The sequence below is a fragment of the Pectinophora gossypiella genome, chromosome 7, assembly GCF_024362695.1.
Source record: "Pectinophora gossypiella chromosome 7, ilPecGoss1.1, whole genome shotgun sequence".
In the NCBI taxonomy this organism is placed as follows: domain Eukaryota; kingdom Metazoa; phylum Arthropoda; class Insecta; order Lepidoptera; family Gelechiidae; genus Pectinophora; species Pectinophora gossypiella.
This window is the reverse complement of record NC_065410.1, coordinates 16,426,524-16,444,050: the sequence shown is the minus strand read 5'-3', so window position 1 is coordinate 16,444,050 and position 17,527 is coordinate 16,426,524. Positions and strand designations below refer to the sequence as shown.

The following is a 17,527-nucleotide window of genomic DNA, read 5'->3' as shown; positions in this document are numbered from 1 at the left end:
ATGACCCCCACAAACAAGACAAAATTATTTTTATCTGTGTTACAGACAGTCTGAGTCTGGCTGACTGATAATTATTTTTACATGAAGTACATCGAGATAATATTTTAAAGAATTTGCACGATGTAAATTTAAAAATATGTTCATGTCATTTATGTCGTAAGTATAATAGTATGTCAGCCAACAAGTACGACGCGATCACTTGACAGCTGACTTCCTAGGCTGACATCAAACTTACGTGTATCTTGCTTGTGTATGGGGTGCTTCGATTGGTTTTATCCCAAACGAATGGCATGTTTACCATTTTTTTTGTTGACTAAATTACACAAAAGCTATGCTTTGGCGTCTCTTTTGGGGATGAATCGTGGTGATTGTTGACGGAATCCTTGTGTTTTGCTGTTAGTTACAACAATTCACCATGTCTTCGAGTTCGGTCGAAGATATTCCGGACCAGTGCAAGGTAAGTTTTATTTGTGTATCGGGCTTTTATTTTATTTCTTTGTTTTGTTGCTCGCTCGGCCCACGTGACCTTGGCAGCTCTGTAAATACAAACGTAGTAATTTACTCTTGTAATTTCCTCTCGTTGGGGCTGTGATGTTTTAATGCGCTTCGCAATTGCGTCACAAACTCATGCTTAGTTCATAGGTCATATCATATTTTACATTTTATTTTTAAGGAGAAGGTAGATTTGATTAGGCATATGGTTTTTTATTTAGAGCGGCAATAATAGATCACTGATAGTTCGCTTATCCTTCTGGTGCCTTGTTTATATTTAGGAAAAGGTTTTATTGAAATTATTTTTTTTTATGCTAGTCATTAGTTTTAATGACCAATGCTAATACCTACTAATTATAGTAATTAAGATAACAATGTACCTACAATTAACTGTAGTTGATGTTCTAATAGGCTAGATGACAAGCCAGTCGAATGAGAGACTTACTTTTTTTGAAACATCAAAATCAGTTTATGGCATTTATAAGAGAATACAAAATAGTGGCATGCTGCACTTATTGTTACGTAATTCACAAATGAGGCAATTCAATTTCTAGATTAACATTTTAAAATTTACCTTTTACTTGGTCATCTACCCTATTTGTAATTCAAAAAATTCAAAAATATCTTTATTCAGTAGGTAACATAGTTACACTTTGAATCGTCAATTTTTACATAACGAACGTCTCATCCGCCTAAAACTACTGCAGCTTCTCACAACCTGTATAGCCGGGGAAAAGAAGCTGCAAGAAAAACCTCGGCACAGGGCCCTAGACGTTCTTTTAAAAAAAAATAAAAATAAACATAAAATATTGATATACAATTGAGTAATTTAGCTGCCTAATATCAGTTCTCAGACAGTTAATCCCATGCATTCATATCTTCTAAATAATCACTAACTTTATAATAACCTTTTTTGTAAAGTTTTTGTTTAACTACTTTCTTAAAGCAGTTGAAAGGCAAATTCTGAATGTCAATGGGAATCTTATTGTAAAAACGTATACATTGCCCCTTAAAAGATTTAGTAATCTTATGTAATCGACTGACTTGTAAAGCAAGTTTATTTTTATTCCGGGTATTAACAATGTGCCGATCGCTATTTTTTGCAAATAATCCTATATGTTTTTTTACATATATTAAGTTTTCAATTTCAATTTTTAATTAATGTACGCTTCTTGTATGTGTAAAACTACTAAAAGTAACTTTCAAGTTATTAAAATTAATATTTTATTTAGATTAGAACCAGTGGTGCAGTTATGATCTTCTGAGAACCATGGCAAATTCATAGGATGGGGATGGTATAAGAAAAACATTTCAAGGTTAGCCCAGCTAACATCACCCCACCCTGCGTTGCCATTTCATAAAAATAAATTACCTACCAATGTTTCTAATTTACTTTGCAAGGAAATTTAACAGTTTTAATGAGATTTATGTATGTGACAAGTAATAGTAATTACATACATTGAGCAGTAATTCACTTAATTTTCTATAATAAAATTTACATTCTTGAAATGTTGGATATATCAATTTAATGTTAACACTTACGTCATCAAAGGGCTAGCATTGGCGGCTTGTCATAGGATTTAGCATACCTGCGGGCCTAGCACCGTAAGCACGCCACTCTTTCTCGCCGCGACAGAGATCATCTGTCTCTTTCTGTGCAGTACTGTGAGAGAGTGACGGGTAACATATATTTTGTTATGCCATGGGATGGGGCACTCCCTCAACCTTGTAATACTGAGATTTCCAGACACAATAGTTAAGCAATGGGGTTTGGATTTTCAAAGAACATTGGAACTATTTAAAAACTTTGATGTAGGTAGTTTTATTTTTTACATGAATCACTAATTAAATGTGTCTGCTTACCAGCAAATAAATATTGTGTAAATTTTTGGATATTATCTAGATTTTTTTAAATTCTTTCAGTGTTTTGGAACTGGGACTTCACAATAGGTGTAATTTTGCCTGCTCTGTCACTCTAAGCTACGGGTACCCTTTATATATGTGTATAATCATGTATAATCTTGCAATCAGTCCTTGTACTTTCAGCAGTTCTTTTATTGAGGCTTATGCTTCCATTGTTGGACAGCCTTTATAATAATAATAATTATTATTAATAGCCTTCAATGTCCTACTGCAGGGCAAAGGCCTCTCTTCCCTTCTTCCACTCCTCCCTGTCTTTATAATAATATCACAAATAATGCACCTCAGTAGGATGCAATAATGAATAATTACTGGATATTTTTAATTGATTTCAATGGCAAATTATGAGATCTGTACATGCAATTAGTATATTAATAATTGTATGTTCCTTCAGTAATAAAAAGTACTTGATATAATAGAGAGACCTTTAAAATATATTGTCAAGACGAAGACCTAGGTCTTAATGTCATCAATCCATCATTATCAAGTGATAATGATGGATTGATTTGATAAGTATCAATCATGCATATATTTTAAAATTTTAGTTATAAAAATACGCTCACCAGCATTAATATGTATACACTTTGGTACTATACCACATTAACATTTTTGACAAATTGAACTGTAAGTCTCACTAAATGTCAAATATGTTAATGCGACAGAGTTCTAAAGTGGGTACATTATATTGCTCATGACTGTACATGTCATAACATGTATTATTACAAATTCTAATCTAATCTAGCGTACAAGATTCCACTGCCGGACAAAGGCGCCCCTTTCCTCTTTCCATTTTTCGTGGTCCTCTGGCCAGTTCCTCCAGCAAACGTCCAAATCGTCGCGCCATCTCTTTAGAGGTCTACCACGACGCATGTACCCGTCATGAGGCACCCAGTGCGTGACGATCCGTGCCCACCGCTCAGAGGGGATATTACATCTATCCAACATTCGTCAATCATGACTTTTTATTCAAACAAAAATCGACCTTATTCTTACTGCACTGTGATCGTTATTTGTAGGGTCGTATGCTGATCTTAGTTTTACCGTGGTATTTCCACGGAAAACTACAAATAACAGCAGTGCAGTAATAAGGTCGATTTTTCTAAACTTCGTCGGCAATAATTTTGTCCATCGTGGGTGATCGTGGTATTTCCACAGTAAAACCACGATCAGTATACAAGCCTACAAATAACGATCACAGTGCAGTAATAATAAGGTCGATTTTTGTTTGAATAAAACGTCGTGATTGACGAAAAATTGGATAGATGTAAACATCCCCGATCCCCGATGTGTGTATTTTGTGTCCATTGTGCTCAATAAAGTATTTTATCTATCTATCTATCTATCCCCTCTGAGCGGTGCGGCTGGAATACCTCTCTCAGGGTGCATGCGACAATCCCATTCAGTCGGTCATTACATATTAAGAATTAAAAAAAAGTTATTCGATAGTAAATGCTAGAAAACGAGGAAAACAATAAAACAATCCTTATCTCAAACATACAAATGGTTGAGTCATCTTATCTATAATACATACATTTTATTTAGATATCTTTGTTTGATAAACTATGTTATTTTTAAATAGATAATCCTTTACATGTGTGCATGGGGAGCAAATGAAGAACAGTTGCTTATCTGCACATGTTGTAAAAACTGAAACCGGTACCAATATAGACGGCGAAACGGCTCGCCACCTATCATGTTGGTCTAACAGAAAGCTCGGTGAGGTGTGGGTACTTAGTTCACGATGGCTGTACCTCTGACTACCCCAATTGGCATTAGTCGTGGGCTATGTTATGTTAGTGTTTTGTGTCCATTGTGCTCAATAAAGTATTTTATCTATCTATCTTCACTAACATGATGATTGATACACCATTGAATGGCTGATCGGTTGACAATGTGGCACCATAACATTAAGTTTAATTGTCGGTTTATACAATGATCATTATCGAATAAATCGATACTATCTAAATTGGAAATTCTACAATTGTAAATCGAAAAAATAATAATTGTTAGACCTAATCGATTAGATTGTAAAATAATAGTATTACGATTAAATCGGTTATATTGAGATAATCGATACATGACTATTGATTCAACCGATTATATCGAAATAATCGATACACTTGGTAGTATTGCAATTATTTTACAATCGATGTTTAGATAATTTAGGGTCTAATAACACAATCGATTATCAATCGATATACAGTTGATTGTCGGGCAACACTAGTACTAAGCTGTATAAGGTTTGCGAAAGGGATATATCCCTCGTCTCTTTCGCGCTAGGCGATGTACTATATCTCTGTTCTGCTGTCATTCTAATCATGCTACGTTTTAATGAGTAATAGGACTCATACCCATTCGAAACTAGGTGAAGACGCTAATTTTATTCGTTTTGTGTAGTTGTATATAAAGCATAATATTAAAAAAACCTCAGTGACTGGAAAAGTAGTGTTGCTATTGCAAAAAATAAATAAAATTAAAATATATTGTGTTCTCTTGAGTTATAAGAATAAGAATCATTTATTGTGAAACTGCGTAACGGACAAGGTCGTAATATTACATTTTTGTTAATTTCGTGGATCATTTTATAAATATATTACCTGTATATTTCTCCTCAGGTCACACTCAACATTCATTATTATGTAAGTTTTAACACTCCACGCACATTTGGTGAGACCCAGGCTGCACTTAAAAACGATGCTTCGAATTGCATGGGCGGGCATGTCATATTTTATTGCTACATTAAAATATGAGATGTATTTTTATGTATAACGAACAAAGAGAAGAGAGACAAAGAGATTTATATCAATCACCCTTTAGGGACACTGGGACACCCACAAAGAAAAAATGAAATTGATTAACCTATTCTGTAAATTTTATGGCGTCAAAGAATTTTTATCCCAAAAATATTGAATTGGAAAAATGTGTTGTAAATGATATAAATGATAAATTATTGGAAACAAATAAACGAAGTCTGACAAATAATGATAAATGAAAGGACTATTTTTTTTTATTGGAAATGTTTCTAAATTCAAACAATATTTGCATGCTATTGTTGATAGCTGATAAGGAGGGACTTTTATTAACATCCATCTATTAATGTACCCTTTTCAAAAGCAAATAAAGAGTATTTCTATTAAATGTTAATGCTCGTCCCGGCTTGACAAGAGGTGCGGGTTGGAGTCCCGTCCGAGTTAGACGTTTTCGATTAAATTTTCTCCTTGTGAGTTTCCCTAAGCACAGGTGTGTGGTATAGAAACAAAAAATACAATTACAACGATATTGGTGCTAATTCCTGCAGACGCCATCTAATTTTATTTTAAGTTATACCTGTCATTTTCTTATTCACCGAAAAGGAAAGGGACGGATGATTGACAGCTCTTAATTTTAGAAAGAATGAGTAAATGAATGGATAACCCGGGCGAATCAAAAAGGTATCTCGCTGGTATGCAAACCATTTGCCGTGTGCTGTCAACATAATTCTGTCAGGTTATTGGCCAGTGTAAAATTTTTACACCGTTGTTTTAGATTTATGCTTAAAATTGACGTGTGTTCCATAAATGTTATGCTTGTCTATTACCCGTCCCTTTCCTTTTCGGCGGATAAGAAAATGACAGATATGACTTAAAATAAAATTAGATTGTGTTTACAGGAATTAGCACCATTCTATAAATATTATATACTAAGAATGCTCGTATAAAGTTCGGTGAAATGAGGGTAGTTCATCATTGGCTGTACTGACTGCCCCACTTGGGAATACAGTCGTGAGCTTATATTTATTTATTTATGAAAATTGAATGAAGGTGATGATTTTGGTTGAAAAATAGCATGTAATGGTACCGGTAATTGTGTGATTTTGCTATTCTTATTAAAAAAAATAAAAAATATATTGCTTCTGGATTGTTTCCAAATTGGATTCGAGGTTTTTGGTTAAATACAGATCTTTTAGACTAACCGAGCCGTGGTAGCCCAGTCGGTAGAACGCTTGCCTCTCACTTTGAGGTCGTCCAATCCAGCACAGGCTTAAACCAATGATTGCCGAATTTGTTTTCGAATTCATGTTTGGATCACAAATTATTACCACGTGCTCAGCGGTGAAGGAAAACATCGTGAGGAAACCCACATTCTTGAGAAATGCATTTTCGGAGGTGACCTAATCTGTATTGGGCTGGTTTTCCCTTCGCGGGTTGGAAGGTCAGACATGCAGTCGCTTCTGTAAAAAACCGGACCTGTCAAATCTTCAAGTTAGGTAAGCGGACCCTGTAAAAAACGGGATAAAGCAGTAATTGTACTACGGTGTTCCTCAGGTAAAATCCCTTCAATTCAATATTTCCAAATTTCTTCATTCTCCAACATCAAATATACCTAATAATAATAATCTTTTTACTATCACGGGTTCGAATCCCGGTGGGATTATAGCACAAAAATCACTTTGTGATCCCTAGTTTGTTTAGGACCTTGTAGACTGATCACCTGATTGTCCGAAGGTAACATGATTTTTCGAAGGGTTGTTACATGAGTCATCATGAGTCAGGGGCCTTTGGCGGTTTTATAGCAACCCTGGCGGTGTAATTGACTGGTGTCAATCGTGGCGGGTTGATGACGTCGGTCATTGGTCTCACAACCCACACGGAAGAAGAACGCTTATATGATCGTGTGCATGAGTTGGATTCCAACGAAAATCCATCCACAACACGACCAGCCTTAGCCAGGCACGGTATACCGTTCGTGGTCAAACTATACCTCAAGTAATGTCAACACGTTGATACCATAGCAAATTCGCGTTTAGACCACAACATGTCTTCCCCAGGACCTATTCACGCAAGATGGCGTTCTGCTCAAAGCGTGCATTGGCCGTCCAATCACAGACCTCAACTCTATCGGGATGCTATGCGTCGTACAGAATCCAGACAACAGCAAATGCATAGAATGGAGACCTTTGGACCTTATCACCATTGATTCTGACACTCAGGACCAAGAATGGGCGGTTGTTAACACTATTGGTAAGTTAGGACACAGGGTTGTTTTCAATTCACCCCTGACACTTTCACAGATCTTAGTTTTCTTTGAACATTTGAGAAAGCATCAATTGTGTATGGAAGGCAAGAAAGACAATAGTTCAAAATCATTGACTTATGGATCCTTGAAAGTGTCAAACGTGAATTAAAAGTAAACCTTGCAGGGTTAACATGCGCAACGTGATAAAATTATCGAGCGATTAAATAAATTTTGTCGAAATCGATAAGTTCTTTTTCCCTAATATGCCTGCCATGGGATCTTGTTCGTATTTTGACAGAACGACATAAATCTATCGTCAGAATCGAGAAAATTGCCGTGACAAAATTTTATCATTTGCGCATGTTAGCCCTACTGGTCTGCTTAAAATTGAAATAAGCTCGCCTATTTGCTTGTTTTATTGTTTATTTTGTATCATATCATCAGCTTTATTCCAGCATCCTGAGCAAAGCGCCTTTGGAACATAAACAGCTTATGCGAAGTGCTTGTTCATGTACAACACGCGTGAACACTTCGATATCGAACCGTGTGTTTGATATTTTCGCGCCGAGTCAACGTGAGCAAGCACTAAGTTAAACTCACCTCATCATTGATCCTAATAAACCCATTTCAAACCTCCACTTTATAGGCGATGGGTTGGTAACCTGTCACTATACAGCTCCTCGAAATTCCTCAGGTCGTCGCCAACGTACTCTTAGTGGTAACATGACGTCTGACTACGCCACAGCACGAGCTAGGATCATCAAGATACCTCTGGCAGAACTGAAGAGCTTCAGAGTAACAAGGAATAACCAACAGCTGCAACTATCCACAAAGCCAGGAGTATGGCAGACTACGCTGTATTTCCAGCACGGGAACGCCGAAGTTTTCGTGGCCAACCTCAAGAATCATGTCAAATCTGCTAAGACTAGGCACGACAGGTAATTTTTTGGTAGAGATGGAGGAGTGGAATTTGCATTTGCTTTTGATAGACAAACTGTCAACTTACATCAGTAATTGGGTAGTTTCCTAGGTCAAAGATCAATTATAAAATTCTGATTACTAAATAAAGACGTTTTCTTTTTAATTTACTTATGAATTTTAATAAAGAAAATCGTAATAATAAGTGCGACATTTTGTCACGTTTTTCTATGACGTCACAGGTTGCTTTTTCATACAAATTCCGTAGTAATTTCGTGTTTTGACGTTTAGTAAAAAGTAACTGACTTGATTAGTTGGAAACTACCCTATTCTAGGTAGTTACGTGAGCGATGTCGCAAGGCATTTTGCAGCAACACTTAGTATCGAAGTTCCGAGATAGATTTCATAAACCATATGGTCTCTCTTTCGTGTCGGGATGGTCAATGACCGCTGTCAACGACTTTGGTATCAGAGTTATTATTTAGCCGGCAACCGAACCCGGGGTTTCCAGATCGTGAGCCTAACGTTCAAACATTGGTCCTCTAGGGCCGTTTAGGTCTTCAATATCAAATAGGTTTCAAGCTGTTTGTCAGATTTCCTCTAGTAAGGTGTTAGGTTGCGCGAACCTGCATTGGAACAGCGTGGCGGAGTATGCTCCATACCCCCTCCGGTCGATTTTAGGGGAGGCCTGTGCCCAGCAGTGGGACATATTACGTTTTTTAAGCACGTATGTAGACTCCCTAGGTTTTTTACTACGCCAATTAATTTGCAATCGCTCCACAGGAACACATACGTGGTAGTGGAACCGAACACAGAGTCACAAGTACTGAACCGCTCGTTTGCCGAGCTGGACATCTTCACAGAGAACACTACAGACGTCGTCTGGAACCTGGTGTCCAACTTCAAGCAGCGCCCGTACGAGACCACCATGGAGGCCTTCTCTAAACTCACTGATATTGGTAAGTCACTGACATCTGTCGCTCACTGATATTGTTAAGTCACTGACATCTGTCGCTCACTGATATTGGTAAGTCACTGACACCTGTCGCTCACTGATATTGGTGAGTCACTAACATCTGTCGCTCACTGATATTGGTAAGTCACTGACATCTGTCGCTCACATCGCTAATTTAAGAGCCACACTCTTGCCGGTGTAGCATTCTCCATTTTTGTCTATCAAATGCCAATTATTTCACTTCCTTATAAGACATGACGTTCGCCTTCTCTTTAATCTGTTCCATGTAAGCTCTTCTTGGTCGTGTCCTTCCTCTCTTTCCTGGTCCCTTCTATGATGATTTTAATAAATTTGTCGTGTCGTCGACACTTCATAGTGTCCAATCAACTTGCCTCTTCTGTCCTCAATAACTCTTAAAATTTGTCTCTTTTCCCTTACTCTTACACTTCCTCATTAGTAACTCTTTCAGTCAAACTTATTCTTTCCATCCTCCTTCAACACCACATTTCAAAGGCCTCGAGTCTCTCTATGTCGCTGTGGCGAGATTCTGGTAAAAGTAAAAATTCTTTATCTTTATTTAGTATTTATTTAGTAGTGAGACGTGGCCGCTTACTATGGGTCTCGTTAGGAGGCTCGGTGTCGCTCAGCGGGCAATGGAGAGAGCTATGCTTGGTATTTCCCTACTCGATCGAATCAGAAATGAGGAGATCCGCAGGAGAACTAAAGTCACCGACATAGCTCGGAGAATTGCAAAGCTGAAGTGGCAGTGGGCAGGACACATAGCGAGGGCAACCGATGGCCGCTGGGGCGGAAAGGTTCTAGAATGGCGACCATGTGTCGGACGACGCTCAGTGGGTAGGCCCGCTACACGGTGGACCGACGATCTGGTGAAGGTCGCGGGAAGCCGCTGGATGCAGGCAGCGCAGGACCGATCGTCGTGGAGATCCTTGGGGGAGGCCTATGCCCAGTAGTGGGCGTCGTACGGCTGATGTTGATGATTTAGTAATCAGAATTTTATAATTTATCTTTGACCTAGGAAACTATCCAATTGTTCATGTTTGGAAATCTAGACCTATTGAGGTTATTTGGCTCCTGTTTCAGTATACTACGGCAACGAAGGCGTGAACGGCAAGAGGGACGTCTCGGAGGAGGTGGCAGACCTCCTTACCAAGAGTATGAGTGCCTTAGAAGACGCCACAACAGTCACTAGGAGTGACGAATATGAGGTTATAAGCGTCAAGCCTACGTTGCCGCCCCGTCCAAGCATACCTAGGTGAGTTGCTTCAGCTTTCAATGTGGCTTCTTCATCATCAGTTCATCACCATTTTGTCTATCATCGTCATTGTTTTGTGCACCTGCTTCTGTTTCTTCTTTTTGGGGCTTTTCCTTGCGTTCAATTCAAATGTACTTTATTGCACCAAAATAAAAGAAGCTTACAAAGGAGACTTAGTTTAGTTAAATGGGAAATGGCGGAATTTAATTTTTTTTATTCGAAATCAGGCAAAATTCAGTTTTCGTTGTTTCGTGGTTTTGTAGTTTAAATTGTTTAGTTGGTTTCACTTTGCGGGTTGGTAGGTCAGACGGGCAGTCGCTTCTGTAAAAAACCGGACCTGTCAAATATTCAGGTTAGGTAAGTGGACCTTGTAAAACGGGATAACGCTTGGGGATGTTGATTTAGTTTGTTTAATTTGCAATCGCGCGCACTGCTGGGCCGATAACTTATTAATTCGCGTCACTGCTTTCTCCCCGAATATTCTTTGAATCTTTCTCAAAACTAGAGTGAATTAGTGCTGCTCGCTAGACCCCTATTGATCATGCGTCTTGCGTCATGGAAAAAGATTAAATTTACCTATATCTAGACTCGTCCTACATTCTTCTAGCCCATATGTGATGTCCATCAAAATTTAAAATAAACTGCCTAACATATTAAATGAAGAAAAAAGTGACAAAATCTTTATTAAAAAAATAAAAGAACTTCTCATTAATAAATGTAACTACAGCACTAGTGAATACCTTAATGATACTGATGCTACTATTCGAAAAGCTTCCTCCTCTCTTTTAAAATTCTATTTTGTTGTGCCCGATAGGGTCTATGATGTGAAACTCATGTAACTTAACAACTTGTGCACCATCATAGTATGCAAATAAAGAATATTGAATATTGGATATATCGATACTAGATTATTTTCAAGGTCAACTATCTATAATCAAAATACTATTACTTACCATCGGGCGAGATTCTAGTCAAACTCAAAAATATTTTTAATATAATTACATACATACATAAACTCACGCGTATTTCCCACCAGGGTAAGCAGAGATTAAGGAATTCCATTTTTTTCGATCCTGACACGCTTCTCTTGCTTCCTCCGCATTCATCAATCGTTTCGTACACGCACGCCGATTTAGAGTAGATCGTACTGAACCTTTTCTAAGGACATCTCCAATTTGGTCAATGTACGTCCTTCTAAGTCTAAAAATAAAATTAAAAATAAAAATTGTCAAATCATAGATTGGTTGGTTATGGTCTTCTTTTTAAAAGTGATATATTCACCTTGAAGTTTTATTACATAAACTCACGCCTATTTCCCACCGGGGTAAGCAGAGACTATGGAATTCCGTTTGCTTCGATCCTGACACACCTCTCCCTCTGGCAGCCCTACCATCAACCTTCGCTTTATATACTGCTTTCGTAATCCTATAATCCTTCATCCGCTCTACGTGTCCAAACCAACTTAACATTCCCTTCTCAATCTTAAGTCATTGTGTCGTCTTTCTTGAACTTTTGTTAGCTCTTATGGTGGCCATACACCATCCTTCCTATCGTCCAATCGGCATGACGCGATCGATTGGATCAAATCGAATTGACCGTATGTGGGCGTGGATTGGCATGTCCAATCTATTTGACGGCACAATCCACGCCCACATACGGTCAATTCGATTTGATCCAATCGATCGCGTCATGCCGATTGGACGATAGGAAGGATGGTGTATGGCCACCATTATTAATACTTAACTTCACTTACTATTTATTTGCTTTTTTACAACAAACACACCTTTTTTTAACAATAGTTAAAACACTTTTGTTTGGTATATAACAAAGTAATTGGTTTTATAGTAGTAGTGTAAGAAAATAAAATGTTATGTATGTAGTAATATAATAATTATTATAACAGCCTCTGTGGTCTGGTGGTTTAAGCGTTGGGCTCACGACCCGGAGGTCCCGGGTTCAATCCCGGTGGGGACATATCACGATGTGATCTCTAGTTTGCTTAGAACATTACAGACTGATCACTTGATTGCCCGAAAGTAAGATGATCCGTACTTCGGACGGCACGTTAAGCCGTTGATCCCGGTTACTATTTACTGATGTAAGTTAGTAGGGCCTTTGGCGGCTCAATAGTAACCCTGAAGTTAGAGTGATGGGACTGGTAATCCACCTCTCAACACAAACGATAGAAGAATTCTCATATCTCTCGCTCTTCCACTCTGTTCAACCGACTACGTCTTCACTCATATCTTTTCTCTTTCACACACGTATCTTGCATCTCTGTCTCACGTTCCTGTTTCTCTCTTACTCGTTCATATTATATTATCTTACTCTTACCTACACTTTAATAAATCCCACTTTCGGACTAGGGAGCGAGCCTATTGCCATTAACCGGGCAAAAGTTCGGACGACGCTCAGTGGGTAGGCCCGCTACAAGGTGGACCGACGATCTGGTGAAGGTCGCGGGAAGCCGCTGGATGCGGGCAGCGCAGGACCGATCGTCGTGGAGATCCTTGGGGGAGGCCTATGCCCAGCAGTGGGCGTCGTACGGCTGATGATGGTGGGCAAAAGTTCTGGAAACCACGTGATTTCAATATCTGTGGTCCAAACACGAATTCGAACTTTCGTTTTGACGTTTCGTAAAAAGTATGTCATTTGACTAGGTTGTCAAGTAGCCTATTATCACGCGTTCTTCGAACTTTGCTGAGAAATTAGTTTCTGAGGTAACCTGTGTTGACATAACCTGTGTTGGGCTGGTCTTCGTCATAGACGGAATAATACTACGTATAAAACGGCAACTCTCCGCTCCCCACCAGCGGATGAGCTACGTTTACCTCACTCCCCTCGGTCTTAATCTAGTCTTCAATCGTATAGGCGTCAGACGTCACATACACAGATGCGCGTGTACGGTAACGTCAATGTGTAGTGTCTGTGTAAAACGAGGTTTTTTGTATGAAGTGTCCGGGGTGTGCCGTGTTGGATGGAAAGCAGGTAGTTGCTTTTGTAAAACTAGACCTGTCAAATCTTCAGGTTAGGTAAGCGGACCCTTCTTCTTCTTCTTTGCGAGTCGATGGCGATCGATATTAAATTTTTGCTGACCAGTAATTGGCCACGCTTACGGTAGTTTGTGGTGATACTCCACACTCGCACTCATCGCAACCATCAACAAGGTATCCCCACCTGCAGAGATCCTTGCAGCGGCCAACCTGTGTCCGGAGCCTGTTTAAGGACTTCCATGTCGACCACGCTAGGTTGCTTCCAGGCGGAAGGCTTTCCGATGGGGCGATAAAGGGGGTGGGAGAACACTTCTGCCGCCATAGATTTAAGCGGGCTTGGCTAGGTTCGGAATCTAATGGAGCCTGTGAAAACAGGATAACGCTAGGGAGATGGTGATGTTTAAAGATGTTGAAGGGCCACATTATCCTTCCCTCACGACTCGGTCGCCGTGGGTGTTACACTTGAAAGTAGATGTCCCATATTCATTTACAGAGGCACCCCACTGTCCACGGAGAAATGGGACGGCTTGCAGGACACCGAAGGCAGGGTCATGGAAGTGGAGGGGGTTAAACAGCTGATATTTAGAGGGGTAAGTTTATAACAGATGTTTTGTTTATTTATGTACGTATATTAATGATTACCTAAATGGTAAAAATGTCTAGTATTAAATGTGTTCCTCTAGTTATTAAATAACAGATGCTGTTGCAGTTTCTTGTCATTTCTTCTCCTCAGCCATAAATAACACCTTGCGAAATGACGTAAATTCAAAAATGTTACATTGACCTTCAACAAGTTTATCCATGATAATTACGATGAATAAATGATTCTGATTTATGAAGTACAGTGACATAATAATATTGTAGGTTCCGTAGGGCATTTTTACTTGCCATTGAAAAAGGTAGATATAAAATTGGTAATACTTTAACAGCCTCTATGGTTGAGTGGTTAAAGCGTTGGGCTTTGTGAGACTGTCCTTTGTTTGGCTAGGACATTGCAGGATGAACCACCCGATTGTCAAAAAAAAAATAAGTAGATTTCGTGCTTGGAAGACGCGTTAAGCCGTTACCTGCACTGGAGCAGGGTGGTGGAGTATGCTCCTTATGATAGACTGATCCGTTGACACTAAAGTAAGGTTCATCATATCCATCTTAGGACTTCGTATAAACAGTGCCAGCAAGTTGTCTTGACTTGTGGCTGTGTCCGCCTCATTACGGATCGGGGTTTCTGTGGGTTGTAATTTAGTCCTGCGCACATATCTGCCTTGTTTCTATGATCTGTGGTTACAATTCCAACTCTTAATTTGTGTTCCCAGGGCGTGGCTCACTCGATAAGACAGTCGGTATGGAAGTACCTTCTGGACTACTTTCCGTGGCACGCGAGCCACGCTGAGATCAGGGCGATACAGAAACGCAAGACCGCTGAGTACTACTCTATGAAGCTGCAGTGGAAGTCTATGACTGAAGGACAGGAGGCCAGGTAACGTCCACACACATCCATCTTAACATACGTATCTCTGCCACACGTGTCTGCAGATCGGTCTGATCATAAACGTTTCTTTCTTTCAAATTAAATAAAACACACGTTTGTGAATTGTATTTCGAGAAGAACTTAATTAATTATCAAGGAAAAGAGTTAGTCAGTTGTTAAGTTCGAAATTCTATAGAAATGTAAAGTGGTTTAATATGATTTACTTTTGAGTTGTTGGATCGGTGGGAAGAATTGCACATACTGAGTTCCGATCGGAACAACTAGTTGGTCGGAGTGGTTACACATTGTTTCATTTGTTGTTTGTTGCCACCATCGATTTATTTTTAAATTTGTTTATAAGTTCTTTTTATAAATATAAATCGCGTCGCGAGCCGCTATGCCACACACGGCAGAGTCGCCATATTGGTGTTATTGAAAGACAGGCGTCTGAACAGATACTGCTTTATTAATGAATTCAAATTCAAATTCAAAATTCAAATTCAAAAATATCTTTATTCAGTAGGTAACATAGTTACACTTTGAATCGTCAATTTTACATAACGAACGTCTCATCCGCCTAAAACTACTGCAGCTTCTCACAACCTGTATAGCCGGGGAAAAGAAGCTGCAAGAAAAACCTCGGCACAGGGCCCTAGACGTTCTTTAAAAAAATAAAAATAAACATAAAATATTGGTATACAATTGAGTAATTTAGCTGCCTAATATCAGTTCTCAGACAGTTAATCCCATGCATTCATATCTTCTAAATAATCACTAACTTTATAATAACCTTTTTTGTAAAGTTTTTGTTTAACTACTGTCTTAAAACAGTTGAAAGGCAAATTCTGAATGTCAATGGGAATCTTATTGTAAAAACGTATACATTGCCCCTTAAAAGATTTAGTAATCTTATGTAATCGACTGACTTGTAAAGCAAGTTTATTTTTGTTCCTGGTATTAACAATGTGCCGATCGCTATTTTTTGCAAATAATCCTATATGTTTTTTTACATATATTAAGTTTTCAAAGATATATTGTGATGCCAAAGTTAAAATATTAATTTCTTTAAATTTATTTCTAAGTGACATCTTGGGTCCCAATTTGTAAATCGCCCGAATGGCTCGCTTTTGCAGAACAAAAATGCTGTTCATATCTGCAGCATGACCCCACAGCAAGATGCCGTACGACATTAGACTGTGGAAGTAGGCAAAATAAACTAATCGCGCGGTTTCTATATCGGTTATTAAACGAATTTTTTTGACCGCGAATGCTGCTGAGCTGAGCCTTTTGGACAACTTATCAATATGAGGACTCCATTGCAACTTAGCGTCCAAAGTAATTCCCAAAAATACAGCAGTATCCGTGAGGTCCAATTCCTTATTTTTTACAATAATAGAATCGAGGGGCCTACTAACATTCGATAACGTAAAATAAACATATTTTGTTTTATTTTCATTAAGTAGCAGGTTGTTTACAGTAAACCAATCCACTACCTCTGAAATGGCGTTGTTTACATCGTCAAAGGAATCTTGTCGTCTCTTTACTTTAAAAAGTAAGGAGGTATCATCTGCAAACAGCACCACCTCATGTTTTACAAGGCTAGGTAGGTCGTTTATGTAAACTAGGAATAGAAATGGACCTAGAATTGAGCCCTGCGGGACGCCTATAGTGACGTTAGATCCACACGATCTGGAGCCATGCACATCAACCCTCTGAACGCGGCCACTAAGGTATGACTCCAAAAGAGCGATGGCATTATCAGTTATTCCATAGTGACGAAGTTTCGCGATCAAGATATCATGACAAACGCAATCGAAGGCTTTGGAAAGGTCGCAAAAGACACCAATAGCATCTTTGGACTCCTCCCAAGCCTGAAAAACATGATTTATTAACTCAACACCAGCATCGGTTGTTGAGCGACCCTTTGTGAAACCAAATTGTTTATTAGACATTAAATTGTTTAAATTGAAATGTTGAAGTAATTGCAGTAATAAAATTTTTTCAAATATTTTACTAAGCGTGGGTAGTATAGATATTGGTCTAAAATTAGTAGGGTCAGAAGTACTACCAGCTTTAAACAATGGAATGACTTTACTGTGCTTCATTAAATCTGGAAACACACCATTGTCTACACATTTATTAAATATACATGATAGATAGGGAGCTATGCAATCAATCACGGAGTTAATGACTTTAACAGAGAGACCATGAAGATCTGCAGTCTTTTTGATTTCTAAAGATTTAAAAGCTCTTAAGACGTCCCTAGGACTCACGTGTGTAAATGTTAGTTTATCTACTTTGGACGTATCTATGTGCTCCCTTACAAGTGATTGAGCGAGTGCAGGAGATGACTTCAAGTCCTTGGTAGTCGAAAATGGAATGTCAGTAAAGAATTTTTCAAAAGCTTCAGCAACTTGCTTATCATTTGTGAGTAGTTTACCGTCAATTTGTAATTGATACTCGAGATCGCGTGCTTTGACTTTCCCAGTTTCGCTATTAATAACTTTCCAAGT

At 38.6% G+C, this 17,527-nt stretch overlaps 1 protein-coding gene across 7 annotated transcripts in view; it reads left to right on the top strand.

The window, feature by feature from the left end:
- Window positions 1–232: 232 nt before the first annotated feature.
- Window positions 233–17,527, top strand: part of LOC126368388 (TBC1 domain family member 15) — a 39,208-nt gene continuing 21,913 nt past the window's right edge. For 4 of the 7 annotated variants that reach the window (XM_050012353.1, XM_050012347.1, XM_050012352.1 and 1 more), the window contains exons 1-7: window positions 233–457; window positions 7,220–7,412; window positions 8,054–8,345; window positions 9,109–9,284; window positions 10,382–10,553; window positions 14,019–14,136; window positions 14,860–15,023. In XM_050012353.1, coding sequence (XP_049868310.1) covers window positions 416–457; window positions 7,220–7,412; window positions 8,054–8,345; window positions 9,109–9,284; window positions 10,382–10,553; window positions 14,019–14,136; window positions 14,860–15,023 — 1,157 coding nt within the window. In that variant the 5' untranslated portion in view covers window positions 233–415. The remainder of the gene's footprint in view (window positions 458–7,219; window positions 7,413–8,053; window positions 8,346–9,108; window positions 9,285–10,381; window positions 10,554–14,018; window positions 14,137–14,859; window positions 15,024–17,527) is intronic. The other 3 variants (XM_050012350.1, XM_050012349.1, XM_050012351.1) reach the window with 3 other exon arrangements.